Below are 21756 nucleotides of genomic sequence, written 5' to 3' on the forward strand. Positions count from 1 at the left end.
ATTACCAGTCACAGCCAGGTTTTATATGGTGGTGATGGGCAAAAAAAATAAAATAAAAACAATTTAAAAAATACAAATAAAAACACATCCGACCGCCTGCTCTAAATTTAGCAGCCAGCGAGATGTCTAATCTCTGATGCCTCGTATTCCATTTGGCCATCGGAAGAGTGTGTTGGTGATGGAGCCAGAGTAGGGTCTGTCACTAACATACTAAAGGACCGGTCACTTTAAAAACTGGGTGGGTGGACCATGAGTTTGGCAGAAGGGAAGAGAGAGTATCCTCTCCGACAAACTCTAAATCGGCCCCTTGGTTTGCTGGTGGGCCTGTTCAGCATGGTGTGACCTGGCAGATTTAACTGGAGTGCTACCTTTGTGGCAGGACAACATCATACTGGCCCTCTTCTATAAGTGAATGAAACTGTATGCTCCCACAATAATAACTAATGGGTCAGGGTGATTCAACTTTTCATCCATCACTATTTTTGCAGTAGATCTTCACATTGTAACTGACACAGTATAAACAAAATCCCTTTCTTCCTCAAGCATGGCCCATTCCTGGAGGAGACGGATTCTGAACTTTAGTCGATTGTGCAAAGGAGAAAGGATGGTTCGGTAAGATCGCAACAACTTCTGGAGGATAATTATGATGGACTTTAGCCTGGTTACATAATTCAACAATTTAATCGAATTAAAAAAAAAAAAAAAAAAAACACACACACACACACACCACACAAATAGGGAGATGTGCTCATTTAACAAGTTTTAAACACCCAGGGTGCGAGTCCTGAGCGAGAAACGTAAGTAACTTCTTTCTTTAGAAAATGTAGAATATATTGTTTTATAATTTAGGAGTCAAGTATTCTTGAATGACTATGAAGCTGCCTGAACGCTCAACATAGCATTTATGTAGCTCTATTAGTATATGATGGCAACCTGATGATGAAAAAAGAAAAAACAGTCCCCAAAATTAAATGCCAGTGCCCATCTCTTGCGAACTTGCAATAGTACACGTGTAAAAACGAATACATTTTATTCCACAATTACTGCAATGAAATGCACCCATAAAAAAATTACTGACTGAGGTTTCAACTAACATGCCTTGTCCTTAAAAAAAACGTAATTCACAGTACAAATGTAGGATTTCGTTACACATTGTACCATTAGAACTACGAATGTGTTTTATTGGGCATCCAACATCAACTTTTCTGCAAGCAACAAAATCTTCAGGAGTTCCTTAATGGGAGGTGGGATTATCACCATCATAGTCATGTTTCTAAAGCACTGTAACTCACAAATAACTCCGAATGGGCCCCCAAGTGCTAGAGAAGAATCGCTGCCACATGGCTAATAGTGCCTTGGGGGCTGGCTGAGACAAAGTTTCCCACATAAAATATTGTCAAGGTTTTGAAAAGAGCCTGAAAAAATTCAGTTCAACACATTTATCACAGTCCACTCCAGAAGAAACAACTCACCTCTTCCTCTTTTAATGTTAGAAAGAATGTGCAAAGACAGGAGGTGGGGTGACGTTGCTTACCATTATTGGTTTTCTTATTTGCATGGTTCTTATTTAATGCCTTGCTTTCCTTTTCTTGTGTCAAACTTATTCTGGGGGCATAACACACCCGCACGACACAGGTTGTTGGTGTCACACTTAACAATGATTTCAAAAACTTCACACAGTATGCATGCAATATCGGTTACGCCCCTGACGCAGCCAGACCAAAGTCCCTTATCGGTATCAAACCAAATGGTGCCCTGATTAACGGTCTCTTCTTCTACATACTGAGCAGTAGATCCCAATACTTTTGCTATAAATTAGATTTAGGGTCACAGGAATTATGTAAATCAGCAACTGCAGCTTTGTATACATAATTATGGATATTACGCATTTGCCACAAAAAATGCCTAATCCATCATTCGCTGCATTATCTGCAGATTTTAACAAAAAATATATGTATATGTTTCTAGCTCGTATGGGTCAAACGTTACGAAAACAGTCTTCACAGGCACTGGAAGGCCCTTCGCAAAGGTTAACTGGTCATCTTTCTGTTGCTTATTTATGAATTTGGTTGATAAATTGGTACTAATTGGGTGCAATATATGCCCATAGAATATTACAGTGTGTACAAATCACAAACTTATGAAGTACTGCTATCAAAGAGTGCAGCATAATTTTCTTTATTCTTAATGCATAATTTAGTCAACCCTGATGCATAATTTGGTTTCCCATGCCGCATAATTCCAGTGGACCTGGTTATATTGATCTATGTTTAAAACCATCCACAGCTGCTTCTTTTTTTTCGCATGTTAAACAATTTTCTGTAAACATTATTCATTTTGCTTGCTTATTGCTAGCTTTTGCTTGTTGAGGTGGAACAGTCATAGCCCAGAGCGTTTTAAACATAAGCTTCTAGAAAGTCGTTCCCCATGAGTTCTTAATTTCAGAGTTATTTATGATCTGCCATGATAAACGTTTTGAGGATCCTCCTGGGCGTAACTCATAGTTTAGCCTTTAGCACAACAGACAATACAAAAAGTCGTTCAGATATATGCTTGTCTGTGGAAATTAAACTCCATTCTTACTTAAGCTTGTGAGGAGCAGTCCGGGAGGCTATGTAAGAGCCAACAGGAGTGGCAGTGGGCCACATCTAGCTAGCCATGTTGCATGTTTCCCAAACGTTAATCTTGACATACATTTACTCCAGATTGCTATCATAAGTGGACTCACTCAAGGGCCATATAACCTTCTCATGGCTGCCAATTGTCTCTTTATACTACTCCACTTACCCAGCTGAATACATAAGTATTTATATCCATTGGTATGTTCCAACTTTTTCTGATGTAAATACCGACATCCTTTCTTGTGAAACTTGGGTGCAAAAACTTTAAATCAAATCAGGGTTTATAGAGTGCATCTACTCACCCATAAGGGTCTCAAGGCGCTGAGGTGGTTTTTCCTCTGAGCTTCAGTTGACAAGCCAGGTTTTAAGGTTCTTCCTAAATAGAGGTAGCGCTGGGGACTTCCTGAGGTGCAGAGGCATGGTATTCCAGCTCTTTGCCATGAGGTAGGCGAAGGATTTTCCACCAGCCGAGGTCTTCCATATGTGGAGTACGGTGGCCAGTGCTTGTTGAACGGAGCGGAGAGGTCTGGTGGGGGGAGTAGAAAGTGATGCAGTGGTTGAGGTAGGCGGGTCCTAGGTCATTGTGGGCCTTGTATGTGTGGACGAGGAGTCTGAAGTTAATTATTTTCTTGATAGGAAGCCAGTGGAGGTCTCTTAGCTGATTGGTGATGTGTCTGCAGAAGGGAATGTCCAGGAAAAGTCTGGCTGGGGAGTTTTGGATGTGCAGTCTTTTCTCTTTTTGTAATTGATATCCAAGTTATGATTTGCAGAACTCCTTTTAACATATGTAATTTCCTTTGAATGCCAATTACCATCTTTTCTAAAGTCACAGTGTTGTCTGCATAGTGTAAGATATTAAATGGCTGTCCAATTAGCTTTGGAAGAAAGGAAGAGTCCTAGTCAAGGGCCATTGTTAGATTAGCTACATACAAGTCAAACAATACAGGAGCCATGATGCAGCATTCCTTCAGAACTGTGATTTTGTTGATTTTCTCAGAAGTTGTCATATCTGTGGCCACTAGGATCTTAACCCAAGTGTTTGAGTATACACTGATAATTGTATTCAATAAACCTGTAGGAATGCCCCAGGCCAATAATTTTGCCCATTGTTTTTCCCGATCTAGGCAACTGAAAACTGACAAAGTTTAAAAAAAAAAAAGGCTGTGTATAGGAGACTGTCTGTAGTGTTGGTAGTTTACAGATAAGCATTGATCGTTTCACTAGAGCACCTTGTCCAATTTTCTTTTGATTGCTTGTTAGGAATACTCACACTCCTCACATTCTCATCCTTCCCTTATTTCCTATTACCAGTAACCAAAAGTTTCTCTGTTTGCAAGGTCTTTGGGGGTCCCAATGCGGGAAAAGAAGCGATTAGCTAGGCCTATGGATTTTTGTCCAGAGACCTGGTTTTGCTGCAGTGCTTTCCTGCAACACATATGGATATATTTCAATCTCTGGTGTGTTTATATTAATTCACCAGTTCAAAACACGCGTTCTATTTTCCCCGATTAGCTTAACAAAGAAACGGGCACTCAAGGACACGTCAGGTCCTTTGTTTACTTCACAATTTTTCTAGCCACAAATACAAATGAAGATATGCCTTTTTATTCAATATGTGATAACACCAGCAAAGCGTTAAAGAGTTTGATAACATTCCCTCTGTTTAATATGGCCATGCCATCACAAGCAGTACTCTGGCAGAAAAATTACTTTACTAAGAGATTGCTCTTGTTCAGTAAATATTAAGGGTTCTTGCGACTTTTGATCTTATCCTGGAATAGGCTTTAGTACTTTCTGGTTTTGTTTAACATAACGTTATTTGCATTTTGCCGAGATATAGTTGTTTCCAATATAATGTTTTTGCATGTGGCTCTGACTTTATTTGCTAAGATCTGTGTTTTTTCCTTTGAGTCACTGCATTAAATGAGCCGGTACGGAGTTCCGGCACTTTTTTTTTTCTTTTTATTTCGAGAGGGAGAGGACCTGCAGTTCTCAAGATAAACGTAATACTTGTAATTGTAGATTATCAACACTTCTCAAAAGCAAGCAGTTACCCCGACAGTGAGTACCTGCACTTCTATTTTGCCATTTTAAGCACTGCTTTGAGTTCAATCTAAAACTGAGAATTCAGCTGTAAAGAAGGTCCTGATTGCATCTATCCATAGTGTCCAGCATTATCAGTGTTCACCTACAGCGCACCAACATGGTCAGCGAAAGCTACTGTACATTAAAATATTATTATTATTTTTTTTTTTTTTGAACGGGCTTAGACCCCGGTCCATCCTTACCACTGGTAGGCTCCCACGTCACTCATTTCCTTGCTTCTTGTTGGTCAGGGCCTCCTGCTGGTTTCACTTCCTCTTTGGTGAATCTTCCTTTTGTCTGTTCGTCCATACAGCTTGGACCAAGCACATTTTTCTGTCTCTGCGGCCAGTGTCCTTCCACTAGCCGCCGCATGCAGAGGTACTTTTGTTTTTATTTTTTATTTTAAATCTAGCATTCCTTAAGAGTGCGTGTGTTTGAAGGCCTTTTATACCCCTTCCACCGCCTCTCTCCTCCTTGTTATGAACTACTCCTGAATTCAGAATCTCATTGTGCACAGCTAATTTTCCAAATGCTAACTTAAGTGCAGTGGCTCAAGGACGCTCAAATGGCGCTCTTAGAACTGTGTGTTTATTCAGAACAGAAATGTATAGCTCAGTATTCAGAGTATGTTTTTTCCGACCTGTTGCAGCAACAGCTCAGCTCCAAAGGCACACATTTCATGTTTTGACTCAATTTGAAATGGAGAGGAGAAACCCCGCTGCGCACTTCAACCACAAATCGCTTGTGTTTGATGGGGATTTGGGGGGGGGGGGGGGGGGGGGGTAGTGAGGGCTTGCCTGGTCTCCCCCCCCCCCCCCCCCCCCCCCAGGCAGATCGGGCGTCTGTGGTAGAACCCACCACGCAGGTGTCTTGATTGGTTAGTTAGGGCGGAAGGGTGGGCTTAGGCGTGGCTTTATAAATAAGGGGCAGGGCGAGGGCGGCCTCTTTGGCCATTTTCCCACACCCAGGATAGTTCATTTTTTCTATTTGTGTGAGGTAGGCCTTAGATATTATTCAGGTTGTTGAAGAAACTAATTTTTGAGTGGTGTGTCAGTTAGAGGATTATATTTGAAATGGATAATTCAAACAAGGTTATTCAGGCTATGAAAATGTTGCAGGAGGAGGGTAGAGAGGATCTCCCTCAGGCAGGTGTTTTAGAGCAAGCTTGGGTGGGTTTGAAGAGGCCCAGGAGGGCATCAGCCGAGGGTGTGGCGGCAGCAGTAATTGCTTGTGCATCACCGGTTCGCACTTCAAAGAAGTTTCGGCAAAAGAGTGTAATGGGCAGGAAGATTTCGGCTTCACCTGATAATGTTGTTTTAGTTGAGGATATATAAGGCTCTGACTTATCTGGGCACATGGTGGGTAGTAGGAGAGATAGCACGAGGTTTGCGCGTCGCTCCGGCACGTCGATTAGGCAGTGTGTTGTTTCTCGAGGGAGGGGTGCTGCTCAGAAAGGTGCAGTAACTGGTGATGGCCGCCTGGGGGCCGAGGGCGTGTACGCGCAGGCATCTGTGGCTGTGCGCCTCATTCTTTCAGGAGAAAAACGAGTTCTACTCCCCTCAGAGATAACGAGGGGACAAGGGGAGGGATTATTAGAGGAAAGGTCATGGGGAAATGGCTCCCAAGATGGCAGTGCCCACTGCAGATCATTGAGGTATGATTATTGTTGTGTCTGGTACTGAGGGAAATGACCATGTGGATGAAGGATGTTTATGTCAAATTTAGAGTATGTTAATGTTCCTGTGGTGAGGCAACATGGTGAAAAGATGCAGTTGGTCCATAGTTTGGTTAGTCCAATGTGGCATAAGGTGCAACAATGGGATGTTAGTCAGACCAGATATCAAAGAGGGCAGCACATTGAATTTACAGAGAAAGGTAGTGTAGGCGTGAGAGGTGTGTTAATTGGTGAAGCTGATGTGAATGGTAAAGCGGGTAGGGCAAAGGTTCGGGTGGATTTTTGGCAGCCGAGGTCATCAGTCCTGTTGCCTGGGTGTGGCACTTCACATGCAGTGGGCGGGCATGAGGAGCATACTTCATCGGCATGGCCAGGACGTCCTGCTAGCAATCAAGGGCTCTCGGTGGGGGTTGGAACACCCCTAAGACACCGGAGTGAAGAGAGGGCGAGACCCGGAGCCGTTTGCCAGACTTCGAGGGATGCAGCTTTACTTGTACTGCAAAATGTGCAGCATTTTGTGCATGAAGAGCAGTCTACCAGCTGGAGCGCTGATGGTTTGGAGCGGAATATTGGCATTGAAGATGAACTTTTAGATTATGATGATGGGAATGAGTCAGAAGCGATAGATGTGGTGCAGCAAAAAGGAAGAGAAGATGGGCTTGGTATGCAAAAGAAATCTAACAGGGGAAAGAATTTTAGTGTTTTACAGGAGACAGCAAAGAGGGCTGTCCAGAGCAATCGTCATGGTGGAGGGAGTCAGATGACCATTTTGGCTGGAAATTTACTACAAGGTGAGGAGAGAAGGGAATGTTTGGTTATGGGTGGGGAAGGGGTATCTCAAGCTGAGATGGTGGTGTTCACTGAAAAGGCTTTGGTTAAAGACAAGGGTGTTCAAGCTGGTTTAGCAGTCAAGGATGACTCAGTTAATAAGGATTTAACTCATGAGGTAAGTGGTATGGTTACAGGTTCAGGTAATTCTGAGTCAAATCAAGCTGGGAAAAGTCAAGGTCAAGAAAGTAGAGCTGTTAATGAGAATGCTGGGGGAAGTATTAGAAACAAAAAGCTTCTGTACATGGGAGTGTCTATGCCATTGGGGGCGCATCTCACTCGAACTTTGAAAGACAAATTTTGCAGAGGAGAGTTCATTGATGTGTTTAAGCTTCTTCATAGGGAAGTCCAGGCTAAGGAAGCTTCAAAGGAAGAGGAGTGGGAGTTAGAGCGTAGGCCCAAAGTTCCTACTACAATTGAGAATTGGACTTCTGCATTTTTGATACATGCCAGTGTTTATTGTGCGCGCTATCCAGACAGGAATGTGACTTTATTTAAATACATGGATATTGTACGTAGGGCTCAAATGGATTATGGCGGTTTTGGCTGGTTCAGATATGACGAGGAATTTCGGGCAAGGATGGCGGTTTACCCAGATAAGGAATGGGGAGAGATTGATAACGAATTATGGATGCAGTGGCTGCGGACAGCACGGAACGCGCCGGTCATGCATACTGCTAGCAGTTTGCCTTCACAATACAATTCAGGGTTGTCCCACCCAATACGGGGTGGTGAGTGCTTCACGAGGTCAGTTGCCGCAAAATGGGGCGTGCTGGTCCTTTAACAGCAGTGTAAATTCAGGCATGACTGCTCAAGATGTGGCGGTAGACATCCAGTTTTCCAATGTTTTGGTGGCATGCACTGGGGTTAGCAAGGTTCACAGGGGAGAGGTGGTAACAGGGGTAGGGGCCATGTGCAACAGGTGGCAGGTAAAGGGCCCTACGCCGATTAACTTAGATGTCCTGCGGTGGTGGTTGCCATGTTATCCAAAGGAGTCTGAGGATAAAGTTCTGTTGTGGGAATTTTCTGAAGGTTTTAGACTTATCAAGGACCAAGAATTCGGAGGTGGGCAAGAAATTTGAAGTCAGCACTGGATCAACCATATGTGGTAAGGGTCAAATTGCGGAAAGAGCTCGATATGGGTAGACTTGTAGGCCCATTTGGCCGTTACAAAACTTGAGGATTTCCCCTTTGGGAGTGGTGCCAAAGAAACAGCAAGGCGAATTTTGGCTGATTCATCATTTGTCATGGCCTTTTGAGGCATCCATTAATGATTTTATTGCTCCAGAAGATTCCATTGTGCGTTATGCCTCAGTTGATGAGGTAATTGCATTGGTGAAATGATGTGGTGTTGGGGCAGAAATGGCAAAATCTGATATTCAGTCTGCTTTTAGGCTCCTTCAGGTGCATCCAGGTGATTTCTCTTTGTTGGGTATGCAGTCTGATGGTGCCATTTATGTTGACAGAATGTTGCCTATGGGTTGCCAGGTTTCGTGCTCATTGTTTGAAAGGTTCATTTCGTTTTTGCAGTGTTTTTTTCAGTCACAGACCAGTCATAGATTGGTAACTCATTACTTGGATGATTTCTTTTTGGTGGGTGCAGCTGATTCAGGTGATTGTCAGGCAGCGTTGTTGGATTTTCAAAGAGTAATACTTGAAATGGGTGTTCCTTCAGAGCCGGAAAAAACAGAAGGGCCCACAAGCTGTTTGAATGTTTGGGGAATAGAGTTGGATTCCCAGAAAATGGAAGTATGTTTGCCTAGTGGTAAGGTACAGTTATTGATTGGGTTGTTGGACGAGGCAGTTCAAAGACCTAAGTTGGAGTTGAGGCAGGTCCAATGTTTACTTGGGCATTTACATTTTGCTTGTAAGCTTGTGAGAGTTGGAAGGGCTTTCTTTAGAAGGTTGGGTTTTGCTATTAGTGGTGCGGTTTTGCCTCGCCATCATATCCGGCTTCGGGCCAGTGTCCGAGATGATTTGAAAATGTGGATTTCATTTCTACAGGATGGCTGTGAATCTGGTTAACTCTCAGAAAGCAAAGGATGAAAAAGTGTTATGTCTTCTGAGGTTGTTCTTACTGAATTGTTTGAAGTTTAATATAATTTTCAAAGCCAGGTATGCCCCAGGCATTAATAATGATATTGCTGATGCGCTCTCTCATTTGCAGTGGCAGAGATTCCGTGGGCTCGCACCGGGAGCAGACGCACAGAAGACAGTAGTTCCTGGGGCATTATGGGAGATGGGAATATAAGGATGTTGGAGCCGATTCAGTAGTCTATAGCTCCTTCTACATGGAAAAATTATGATCAGGCTTGGTCTGAATTCATTAAATATGGGGCAGTTAGGAGATCTGGGGGGGTTTTGGCTTGTAAAGAAAGGCAGGAGGATACGGTTCGTTTTATCATGCAGCAGATAGATTTGGGTTTATCTGCTGTAAGTATATCTGGTAAGTTGTCAGGTATTTCTTTTTATGGTAAGTATTTTTGGAGTTATGATCTGATGGAGGGTGAAATCTGTATAAGGATTGTTGCAGGTTGGGCTAGGGGAGGGGGTGCAAGGCGTGATCAGAGACGCCACACCACGTCGCATTTGTTGAAGGACTTGATTTTGGTATTAAAAGATGTTTGTTTTTCCCCCATGGGAGGTGGTTTTGATGTCTTCATTCATGTCATGGCTTTTTCCATGGAGCTTTTAAAGTCTGAGCTGTTGGGTTTAAAAGGTAAGGAAGGTATTTTACGCATGGATGTCAGGGAAAATAAAGGTGTTGTCTATTTGTGGCTACGGTCTTCAAAAGTGCATCAATTGGGTAGGGGCCGGGAGGTGGTGATTCAGGGGGTGAATTCTCCTGAGGGGCCGGTGTACTGTTGGTGGTGGTTTGCCAGGATGTTGCTGGAGAGTTCTAGGTTTGTATTCGTTCATCAGGATGGTACTCTGTTGAAGTCACATCAATTGCTATCAGTTCTAAAAAGGTCTATAAAAAAAATTGGGGTTGGATCCACATTTTTACAGTACTCATTCTTTTAGAATTGGGGCTGCTACAGAGGCTAGACAACTCGGCTCTCAGATAGGTCAATAATGGATTTGGGGCGTTGGAAGTCTCAGTGTTTTAAGCGCTATGTTTGAACTAGTCAGTTTGAGGCTTGTTAAAATGCTGTTTTATGTCAGTTTAATATTCTAGGTAATGTTTTCTGCCTCTTATGAAGATGGATCTATTGAGGATCAGACAAAAATGGGTGGGGACACACATTGTTTAGACGGAGTTGGTTCCTAGGAGTGTTTGGAGGGGAGTGAATTCATTCAAGGGTATTGAAAAGCAGGGAGATGCGTCGTTTTTGTCAGGTTGAGGGGTTTTCAGTTTTGCAGCATGGAGAAATTGTTCATGGGGATGCAGACATTTTTAGGCAAGATGGAGTACATTTATCCTTTTTGGGTAATGAGCACTGTTTATTAGAGCTTCATATTAAGATCTCGGAATTGCTTGGTGAGAATTTAAGGGATCGGAGTTAATGGAGTATTTTTCAGGTGGGGCAGGAAAACACCTTGCGGGTTTTCCTGTGTGGCAATGTCTTTGCAGACATGCTTTGGGGGGGTGGGTGGAAGGGTACGGATGCACAAAGATGAGAGGTCAGGGAGTTTTGACAAGGAACAAAAGGGAGGAAAAGGCAAGGGTAACTACAGAAGGTGGACAGCAGGACAGATGGGTACTAGTTTGGTGGGGTTAAGGTGGGATGGAAAGGGGGTATTGATGAGTTGGAAGTTTTGTAGAGGGTGTGGGTGGGTTTTTTAGTAAGTTTATGTATTAGTGAGGAGTTTCTAGTTTTGTAAGGCTAAAATGCCAAGGTTAATTGTTCCAGACCTGTTCTATTAAAGTGGTCTTTTACCCCCATTTAGTGTGTTGTGGTTCACACGCTGTTTCACCCCATGGGCTGACTGCACTGTTAAGTGTCATGGCCTTGCACTACTAGAAGCTGAAGCTCTGGGATATTTCTGGAGAGCTACCATTGGGCGGGTCTAGTTTCTCATGTATGCCCCTTCTTCGCTGGGGTTCTCCCTCAGTGCCTCGTCACTCTAGCATGTCACCCTAGCCCTCCCCCGTATTTAGGGATTCTGACTGTGGCTGGTGGCAGCTGGAGGTGAAAGGGTCATGGCATCGCAGTATTGCTCCCGAAACTATTGATTTATTGTCAGGAGCTTGTAACCATAAACTGTGTGTACAGCACACTGACATCACAAAGGCTGGGTTTGCGGAAATGAGTCACCTTATGACCAGTTTTTCACGTGGTGCTGACACCATGCAAGTTAAAATACAACTAACTACTCAGCTGACAAGTGTCAGCTTTAAGTGAAAATTGTGCAGAACCTCGTGCATCCTCAATCGTAGTCCGCGTCCAACTCATTTTATGTGTATACTTGCAGCTGGTCGCATTTAAAAAGCACACATAAAATACATGATTGTGTTCAGTAGAAGGAAGCATGAATGCTCGTTCGTATGAGCGTTACCATTTGGGCGTTGGGGAAGCTTTAATAGATTTGCTTAGTTGCTACTGAAGACTAACTACACCCTCACGTCACACCATTTTCCAACAATGTTTTGTGAATACGGTGCCTGCTTGTAAATGCCTGGAGTACAATTTTGGGTTCTAAAACGAAGACCAGACATTTCAGTGTCCTCATGCTATTATGACATCTTCCCTATTAAAACTCAAATGATGCATTTGTAACCTCTTGAATGCTTGTATCAACGTGGTTGATGCGTCATTGGATGGATTAATTCTCTATTCCAAGCCTTAAGGCATATACAGGGGGCCTAGTATTACTGCCCCGGAAACTCTGTTTGGAAACTCTGGGCCCCTCTTCAGCAGGTGCGAATATGCTCCCGGTAAAGCTGTGGGCGGAAGTGCATATTGGCCCCCACCTCTTCCTTCACCTTAATGGGAAAGATAAAACATAAACCCCCTTCACTTCCCATGCGTTGCAAATGCACTCCCCAACCGGGATTCTTAGGATCACTGTTGATGGGAGAAAAATAGTGGTTTTGTAAGTACCTTATTGTTAGGACTTTGGATTTCCCGTTGCAGTCATAAAGTAGAATGTCCTGCAGAGCACACCTTATATGCAGTAAGGCTTAAAAGAATTTTAAAAGAGCATACCTATTTTTTCTGTACTTCGTTTTGGGTTTTTTCAGCAGTTTTTGTTTTACAAACATGCATTGGAACTGTGAAATTTGTAGTTTGTCTTTTTTAGGTCGAAGCCTGTCAGACGGCGGAGCTGTGTGGTGTGCTGACAACTTCTTGTGGCCACTCTGAAAGCTTCCCTGGGAACACAATTCATCCATTGCTTACTATTGGCTTTGTGGTGTGTCATTCACAGTTGCCTGCTTTCCATTTGCTAAAGGCTGTCCAGCTTGTGTTCAACCTTGTTTACTGTATCCGTCAGAGTACTCACTTTCTGTGAGCAAGCGTTTAAATGTTGTTCTTATCTTGTCACATTTGCTGTGCATTCAAAGGCAGAGGTCAAATGCCAGGATCTGTCTTCCAGGGAGGTTGGTGTTTACTTTTATTTCTCCTACTTCAAAGTGAAAGAAGTTATGTGACAATCCTGCTGAGTACCCATGTGAGAGGAGAGGCTCTAGAGATGGTATTTTTTCTAGTACACAACAAAAATGAAATGTGCTGATATTTCAGAAAATATCAGTATCAAGAAAGTACAAATTAAGCACTTTTTTGTAATTCTGAAGTGTGATGGAAAAATATCAGAATTTCATCAAATCAACACACATCAGTACACTAGGTAATGACGTTGCCACACATTATCGTTTGTGTGCATTAAAACTATGTCTGTGCAAATGTAATGGCCACTTCATTTGAATATGTGATGTCTGCAATGGCAGTGCACTACCATAGCATGCATTCTCCACACTAGGCCACTCGCCTTTGCACCACTCTACTTACTTAATGACCTTCAACTCTACGTCACACCACTCCATTCTACAAACACACCACTCCACGCCTCTTCACTCTGACACATCAGGCCAATCCACGACACACCACTTTACTCAACGCCTTCCACTCCAATCTGCCACAATCCACTCTCCACTCCAGTCTACCCCTCTCCAGTCCACACCAATCTACCACACTCCAAGGCAATCTACCACACTCCACTAAAGTCTATCTCACTCCGCTCTACCCCACTTCAATCTACCAGTCTCCCCTTCTCCAGTCTACCACTCTAACCCACTCCAGTGTAATACAGTCTACCTCACTCCAATCCAGCTCACTCCACCCACCTCACTCCAATCTACATCACGCTAATCTACCACAATTTATCCTAATACACCCCACTCCACTGTACCCCTATCTTCCCCACTCCAATCTACCCTACTCCAATTTACCGCACATCACACCACCCCAGCGTTCCACACTCCACTCCAGCCCAATCTAACACTCCACTCCAATCTATCTCACTCCAGTCTACCACAATCTACCCAACTCCACTCCAATGTACCACACTCTAATCTAACCCACTTCACCCCACTCCAGTCTACCCCACCCAGTCCACCCAAATCTACCATACTCCAATCTACCCGGCTCCATTCTTTCCCAGTCTACTCCACTCCAATCCACCCCACTCTACCTCAATATACCCACTCCACCACAATCTACCCCGACCCCAGGCTCCCCCATTCTATCACACGTCACCCCCACTCCACCCTTCCAAACTACCTGACCCCACCCAAATCTAACTTACTCCGATCCACCCACTCCAATCCACCCCACTCCAATCTACCCCACGACACTATTCCAATCCACCCCACTCTTCCCCCAATCTACCGCACTCCACTCCGTGCCACTAACTTTTAGCCACGCTGAACAGCAGCCACACTGTTGGACAACATAGCTAAAACACATTCCCAAAGCCAATAGCTCTTGCATAGGCAAGACCTACTGGCTTTACCAATGGTTGGTTTATACAATATATTGCACAATCGTTTGGACTGCTGTGCAACATGTATAAAGAAACATTTAAAAAAATAAAAATAAACCATTGTCAAAGCCACTTGGTTTCGTATGGGCAAAAACTACTGACTTCGCTAATGCTGGTTTTTAATACGTAGGGTTGCTTTGTCAATTCCTCGGGCATTGACAGCTGGTGGTGATCTCGTTGGTTATCTGGCTGTTCCCTATTTCTTGGCACCATATTCGTGCAACTTTTCATAATACTTTATCCTACTTGAAGTGACAGACTCATGTCTGAGTACAGTTGCTCTGGTTGAGTTTTTATTTACAACGTCTCTTGTACATGGGAGACTTTGCACAACAGGTGACACCTATTTATCGGTTTCTAAACTGTTTTCATAATTTTCTACTTCAAATATTGGAAATACCTTGGTGGTTATGAGGTTATTAAGATCATAAAGAATGACAGCATTATTTGTCTCTTTTTTTTTTTTTTTTTTTGTCTATTTACAAATGTTTGCGGGGGATAGGTTCTAAACTGGAACTAGTTGCTAAGTTGTTTCCATCCGCGAGTGAAGGTGACAGACTAAACCCCATTGTTTGTACGGTAATACTCCCTATTCAGAAATTACTTTTGAGCTTTGCATTTGGTCGAAATAATTCACTGTTGTGTGTGTCGCACAATCAGTGTTGTTTAAATTATACTGTCTTTTTGGAAGCTTCCTTGTCTGGGTCTTCTTTTACCCAGCTCCCTGTTTCTTTCAGTGGAAGACTAGAGTATGTATAGTTTCTGGTAGTTGCAGAACAGAAAAAAATACATATGTCAAACCTTCCTCATTAAATAGGGCAAATGGTCTAAGGTATTTACACTGACGACACCAAGTGCACCTGCCTGTGAGGTAAGGTCTCTGCCGGCAATGGGGCACCACAGGCAGAAACATGACCGTCTCCCCGACTCTGAAAAGTGATGGTGGACTGATAGCTTGAGTAGAGGGTAGTCCACTGTATTTCTGGCGGAGTACCCTCTCAGATAAACTGAAAGCGTAGCCGTTGGTCATTTAGACAAAACAATTATCTCCCACAACACTTAAGCCGACCCTCTATTCAATATGCTTCGATTTTTGTATGAAATTAATGAACATCTAAATAAACAGATGCAGTATTAAGTGTACATTGATTGGGGTAGATTTTTGGAATGAAGATTCAAATGTGATGAACTATATAGCAGGTCAAGAGAGCCTGTAATTTGAAGTGAAACATTTCTATATGTATCTTTACCATGGTTATTAAACATTATAAAGAAATACAAAATTAAGGAAAATGTATCATCTGTTTTTTGCTAAACTTCTAATTGTGTTTTCAGCTAGAATTTATTTTAATCAAACCACCTATTTTGTGAAAATGTCACAAAATAATTGGTTGCTACGGGATGAAAGCGAAATTTGAGCCAAAGCTACAAACAAGGGAGACTGAAAAAGGTAAATGCATCCTAAACAGAAGAAACATTGGCTCAGCAAGAGTAACCCATCATGCTAACCGAGACAAGGAAAAAAAAAAAAAAAAAAAAAAAGAATATATATATGCCACGCAACATATGTTTACAATGTGCTCACTGTGTGTAACAAGTATTGGCAAAGCCAATAGGCATCACCTATACAAGAGAGATTGACTTTGGCAATGTGTTTTCACCATGTTGTATAGCAGTGTTGTTGCTGTTCAGCATGGCTAAAAGTTAGTGGCGTGAAACTTGGTGGCGTGAAACTTGGTGGCGTGAAGTGTCCTAGAGTGGACTGGGGAAGTAGAGTGTCGCAGACTGAATTTGTTAGAGAAGAGTGTCTGTGAGAGGTGAGGAGGAGTAGTGTTGTAGGGTTGAGTTGAGGGGTGTAGAGTTCAGTGGCAGAGAGTGTCACAGGTGGAGTGGAATGGACTGGATTGAGGTAGTGGGAGGACTTGATTGGAGTAGATTAGAGTGGATTGGATTGGGGGAGAGTGGGCTGGATTGAGTGAGCTGGACTGGACTGGGATGGAGTGGGACAGACTGGAGTGGGGTTGGTTCCTTTGGACTGGAGTTGGGCCAACTGTTTTGCATTAGAGTGGGATTAATTAAAATAGGGCCAGATTAGAATGGGGCCAGATTGTTTTGGATCTGAGTGGGGCACACTGGAGTGTGATGGACTGGAGTGGGGGCAGATTGTTTTGGATTTGAGTGGGGCACACTGGAGTGGGGTGGACTGGAGTGGGGCAAATGGTTTTGGACTGGAGTGGGGCAGATTGTTTTGGATTGGAGTGGGATGGGATGGACTGGAGTGAGGTAGACTGGAGTGGGGCAGATTATTTTGGCTTGGATTGGAGCAGACAAAAGTGGGGCAGACTGTTTTGGATTGAAATGGGGCAGATGTTATAGGGCTGGCTGACTATATTCTGTGTATTTAAGAAGTGCAGAAGAGGCCACCAAAGGGAAATGAAGAGGGACTTGGGTATAAATTCCATACCACCTGTCACGGATGAACTCACCAGTCCACAGGCTGCCCATTATCATCGTAGCAGGAAATGCTGGCACTGGCACTCCAAAGGCCGGCTATGAGTAGCAGAGACTGGAACATGGTCCAAAATCCGACGCCTGTCTACAAGTGCCTAAAATAAATAAATTAAAAAAAGACTCAGTGATACTCAGGACAAAGGAATAGGTACAACCACTCACCACTTAAGCATACAGTTACAGGCTCGCTGCACTTTCCACAGGAGGAGCTATTAAAAACCTCAAACTCAGCTGAATTCAACTATAACAAATGTCATTAGGACACAGATTGTGACAGAAGAAAAGGCCCAACCCTCTCAGCTTGCCCTGTTCCTGCTGACAGACACATGTTTTTCAGTTTTACCCATACGTACTCAGAGAGTTGTCCGACCAAGTCAACTTTTGAGTTATTTTCTTCTACTTCTCACTACCGCCACTTTCGCATTTATTGCCCTTTCTTAAAAATATTTTCTGAAGTTACTACCCTGATTTCCCCCTAAGTCTTCTATTGTTACTTGGTAAGCCCGAGCATCTTCTCCCAGTCTTCTATCTTAAGTAAGTCTAGGCCCCATATCTCATCACAGGACCTTTTACGCCTGTCCTCCTTTCCTAATGCTACTGAGACTGAGAGAGAATCTCGGAATAATCCATCTCTCATATATTTAGGCATCTAATTCCCGAACATCCCTCTCCATTTCATATATTGGTCTCCACAATACATTTCCCTTTCAAAACTCCTCGGCTGCGTTCTGGCAAATGTACAATATTGAAGCTCCCTTTCCCCTCCCTTTGTACCTACCTCCCAAAATACTCTAAAGCACCAGAGAGTGGTTAGCAGCGTTTTACAAAACTACCAAATGAAAATTATGTAATTGTCATTAAGGACACCCAGTCCTGGCATTTCATTTAACATTCGAGGGGTAAAATCACACTGAAGAGCCTTCTGAACTTTTTGGAGAATTGTTTAGTTTTTTTTCCTTCATGTAAATGGAACAAATAATCTGCGACGCTATCAGTATTGTTTTTCTCATGTCGATTTTTCTGTACAGTGGTAGTGGACTGGAATATGTCTGAATGTGCTGTAAACAGCATTTGTTATTCGCGATATTTACCTTATGCCATGCCTGTAAAAAATAAATAAGATCGAATAACACATAGGATTTGGAACAAGTGTACTAAGAAACACACGTTCAATCATGTATTACTACATTACAAAGGTCACATTCATGAGTATTACCACAACACACTGTAACAGACTTAGAGACCCTAGGGCGCTTCATGCCAATATGTCGGAGTCCTTACAGCAGGTCCCCAAGGATGAAAACAATGGCACCCAGTTATTCCCATGGGCAGTTAGAAGATTGAGTAACTGGGTGTGAGTCCTTTTCTGGACTATGGGGTCCAGATGTGCGGTGAACTCCAACATTTAAGTCAGCAGATGTTGTCTATTCCTAGTCCTCATTGGCTAATCAGGCTGGGAGCCAGCTTAGGTCATATGTCACTGGCTACCCTTCGATCCCCTGTAGGCTAACCCACTGCCTTAACAAATAAACCTGCAACATAACTTTCTCCAAAACAAAACTGGTGCAGTCATTACTTTGTAGATTTTTCAACTGCATGCATATATTCATTGCATGTGTGCACACCAGGCCATGGGATATTACACAATCAAACTGCCACGTCATAGGAATTTGGATTTGACCTGTATGCTAAGATTTGTTGTTTCTCTTACATCAGAAAAGGTGCCTTTCATTGCTAAACAGCTGGAGGTTAATATGATAACTGAGTGAGTTTATTAGAAAACTATCAGTTATTTTGTAAGCATTTGGGGGAACAGAACTTTGCATAGAAAAGAGTCCAATTATGAAACACCCCATCACTTCATCTGCACTTGGACTAAGACTACTAGAAGTTCAGACAAGGACTGAAGATCTGCCCGCTTCCTTGAACTCGGAGCTTGTAACCACACCCTATGCGGCAGGAAGAACAAACCTCCAATTCCCCATCATACATCCACTGAAATCTTCTGTAATCTTTCCCCACCAACAAAAGTGCCTAGGGGCTTCATAACTGCATTAAAAAAGCAGACTACAACAAAATAAACAATCACTGGAAAAACCGACAGTGAGGCAGCAGGTAGGGATTAAATCAGAGAATGTAGGCAGAAAGGAAGTAGAAGGCGTCCAGCATGGAAGGGGAGTGCTTGAGTGATCAGCTACTGTATTTTTCAGTAAAAAAAATATTAAATGCGATGATTGACCATACAATAGTCTATCATACATCCCAATGAAGGAGAAATAAAACATCCAGGCAATATCACAAAATAAAATGATGGACTGAGTGTTAAAACTTTTCAAACACTCACCCGCAGTCACAGATCTGGGTTTGATCCATTGTTATTTTGCTTGCCACGTGCTCACTGTGCCACCAGATTCAAGCTAGCCTGGCTGATGAAGGGTGATACTCTGAAACGGGTCCCAGGATGCTTGTTTCCGGTCCAGGGAGGACCTGGCTTCGCAGTTCGGGCTGGAGTGTTCCCATGAGGAACAGAGTCAAGACTGATTTGCAAATAGCTGAGTCCAAACTGGGGTGGCATGGTGAGGAAAAGAACGATGGATTATACCCAGATGACTGGAGGTGAGTGTTTGCATTGTTCAGCACTCCACCCATCATCCTTGTGTTGCTAAAGTTGCCCTAAGTGGGAAGGGTATGCCCAGGCATGGGTCCCGTGCTCCCTGTGCCACTGGATTCAAGCTAGCCTGGCTGATGAAGGGTGATACCCTGAAACCGGTCCCAGGGTGCTTGTTTCCAGTCCAGGGAGGACCTGGCTTGGCAGTTAAGCCTGGACTGGTCCCATGAGGAACAGGGTCAAGACTGATTTGCGTATGGCTGGGTCCAAACTGGGGTGGCATGGTGAGCAAAAGAACGATGGATTAAACTCAGATCTGTGACTGGGGGTTAGTGTTTGGATTGTTCAGCACTTGGTCCATCATCCTTTTGTGTTGCCAAAAACAAAACATCCAAACAGCCAATAGAAAGGCAGGTACTCCTCTTCAGGGCAGAAGGGTCCTAAGCCAAAAGGGGCAAATTCAGGAAGAGACCTGAAATAAAACCCTCTACACATCAGTATATTTTTCTGATCCTGGTAACTGCAGGCCTAACAAGTATTGGCAAAGCTAATAGGTCTCACGTATGCAAGCGGTATTCTCTTTTCCATTATGTTTTAGCCATGTTTTACACCAGTGTGGCTGATTTTCAGCATGGCCAAAAATTAGTGGCATTAAGGAGAGTGGTGTGGAGGAGAGTGGAATGTAGTGGAGTAGCATGGAGTGGCGTAGAGTGGCAGAGAGTTCGCTGGCGTAGTGTTGTGGAGGGAGTAGAGCGTCGTAAAGTGGAAGGGAGTGGAGTAAAGTGCTGTAGAGTTGAGTGGCAAAGAGCAGAGTGGAGTGGACATCTGCTAGAGGGTTTTGTGTAGAGTGCAGTAAAGTGTTTTAGAGTACAGAGGTTTAGAGCAGAGCAGATGTTCGTAGTGTGGAGTGGCAGAGTAGAATGGCAGAGTAGAAAGTATTAGAGCATCGTAGAGAGGAATACTGTTTCATAGAAGAGAACTGAGTAAAGTATCAGAGTTACAAAGAGCGTCAGAGTGGAGTATTGTGATAAAGTGGAGTAGAGCTTAATGGAGTACAGCATCAGAGTGGAGTAGAGCGTCATAAAGTAGAATAGAATGGCCAAGAGTGAAGTGGCTTAAAGTACAGAGTAGACTGGCATAGAGTGCAGTGGCGTAGAGTGCATTGGTTTACAGTAATGTGATGTGGAGCACACTGGCGTAGAGTGCACCATGAAATCACAGATCAACACCATCTCCTTCACCTGCTTCTTTACTTGGCGCATGCTACGTAAGATCTTCGAGTGGCTACCCCTACACACAAGACGCCCTACACACTGGACTAGCAATGCCCTCTACGTAGGAATCACTGCATACCTGTGACCGAGACTTCAGACAATACAGAGCCCTGCAGCCAGACTCATCACCAGCCTTCCCCGACAAACACACATCACGCCCCACTTCAGGCAACTACAATGGCTCCTCATACAGAAGAGATGCCAATTCAAGCTGCTGAACCACAAGGTCTACACAACCAAAAGACCCCAGTACATTAACCACTGCCTGAACTTCCACCAACCATCAAGAAGACTACGCTCTGCCTGCCTTTCACTTGCCCATACTACTCGCATCTACTGAAGCAGAAGTGGCGGACGCTCCTTCTCCCACATAGCAGCAAAAACCTGGAACAGCCTCAACACACCTCGGGACCATCATATCACATCCAGAATTATGAATGGCCCTCAAGACCTGGCTGATGAAATAAGCCTCCAGGCAAGCGCTAGGATACCGTATTGGGTGATTAGCCGCACTTTATAAATCCTGATTGATTGATTGAGTGCAGGGGCATAGAGTGGAGAGCTGCAGCGTAGACTGCAGTGGCATAAAATAGATTGTTTCAGATTTTGGTGAAATGGTGTAGAGCTGAAAGGTGCAGGGTAGAGTTGAGTGGTGCAGGGTATAGTGCAGCGGTATAAAGTGGCGTTGAGTGCAGTGAGGCAGACCAGATTAGAGTGACAGAGTGCAGAGCTGTAGAGTGATGCAGAGTAAAGCTGTGTGGAGTGCATTGGCGTAGAGTGTCAGAGTTGAGTGGTGCAGAGTTAAGTTCAGTTACATAGAGTGCAGTGAGGAGAGGTGTGGAGGTCAGTGGTGGAGAGTGCAGTCTTGCAGACTAGAGTGCAGTAGTGTGCGGTATGGTGCAGTAGAGTGGAGAGGTGTAGAGAGTAATGGCGTAGAGTACAAGGGTGCAGAGTAGAATAAAGTGGCTTAGAGTGCAGTGACGTAGAGTGCAGTGGTGTAGAGTGGCATAGCATGCAGTGGTGAAGTGTACACCACAAACATGTTTTTAACCTCGGGCAGAGAAAGACCTGTCACAAAGAAAGAAAGCAGGAAACTGCCCGAGCCACTTAAAGAGCCAGGGAGTGTCTGGTAATGGATAAAGAGGGAGGAAGTGGATTTAAAACTATTCA

At 43.7% G+C, this 21756-nt stretch overlaps 1 protein-coding gene across 1 annotated transcript in view; it reads right to left on the reverse strand.

The window, feature by feature from the left end:
- The window catches only part of DNASE2 (deoxyribonuclease 2, lysosomal), a 45049-nt gene that overhangs the window by 21318 nt on the left and 1975 nt on the right, over positions 1-21756 (reverse strand). The window contains exon 2 of the mRNA XM_069231866.1: positions 16680-16799. Within this exon, the coding sequence (XP_069087967.1) occupies positions 16680-16768 (89 nt within the window). The 5' untranslated portion in view covers positions 16769-16799. The remainder of the gene's footprint in view (positions 1-16679; positions 16800-21756) is intronic.

This window comes from Pleurodeles waltl, chromosome 4_2 (genome assembly GCF_031143425.1).
Source record: "Pleurodeles waltl isolate 20211129_DDA chromosome 4_2, aPleWal1.hap1.20221129, whole genome shotgun sequence".
NCBI lineage: Eukaryota > Metazoa > Chordata > Amphibia > Caudata > Salamandridae > Pleurodeles > Pleurodeles waltl.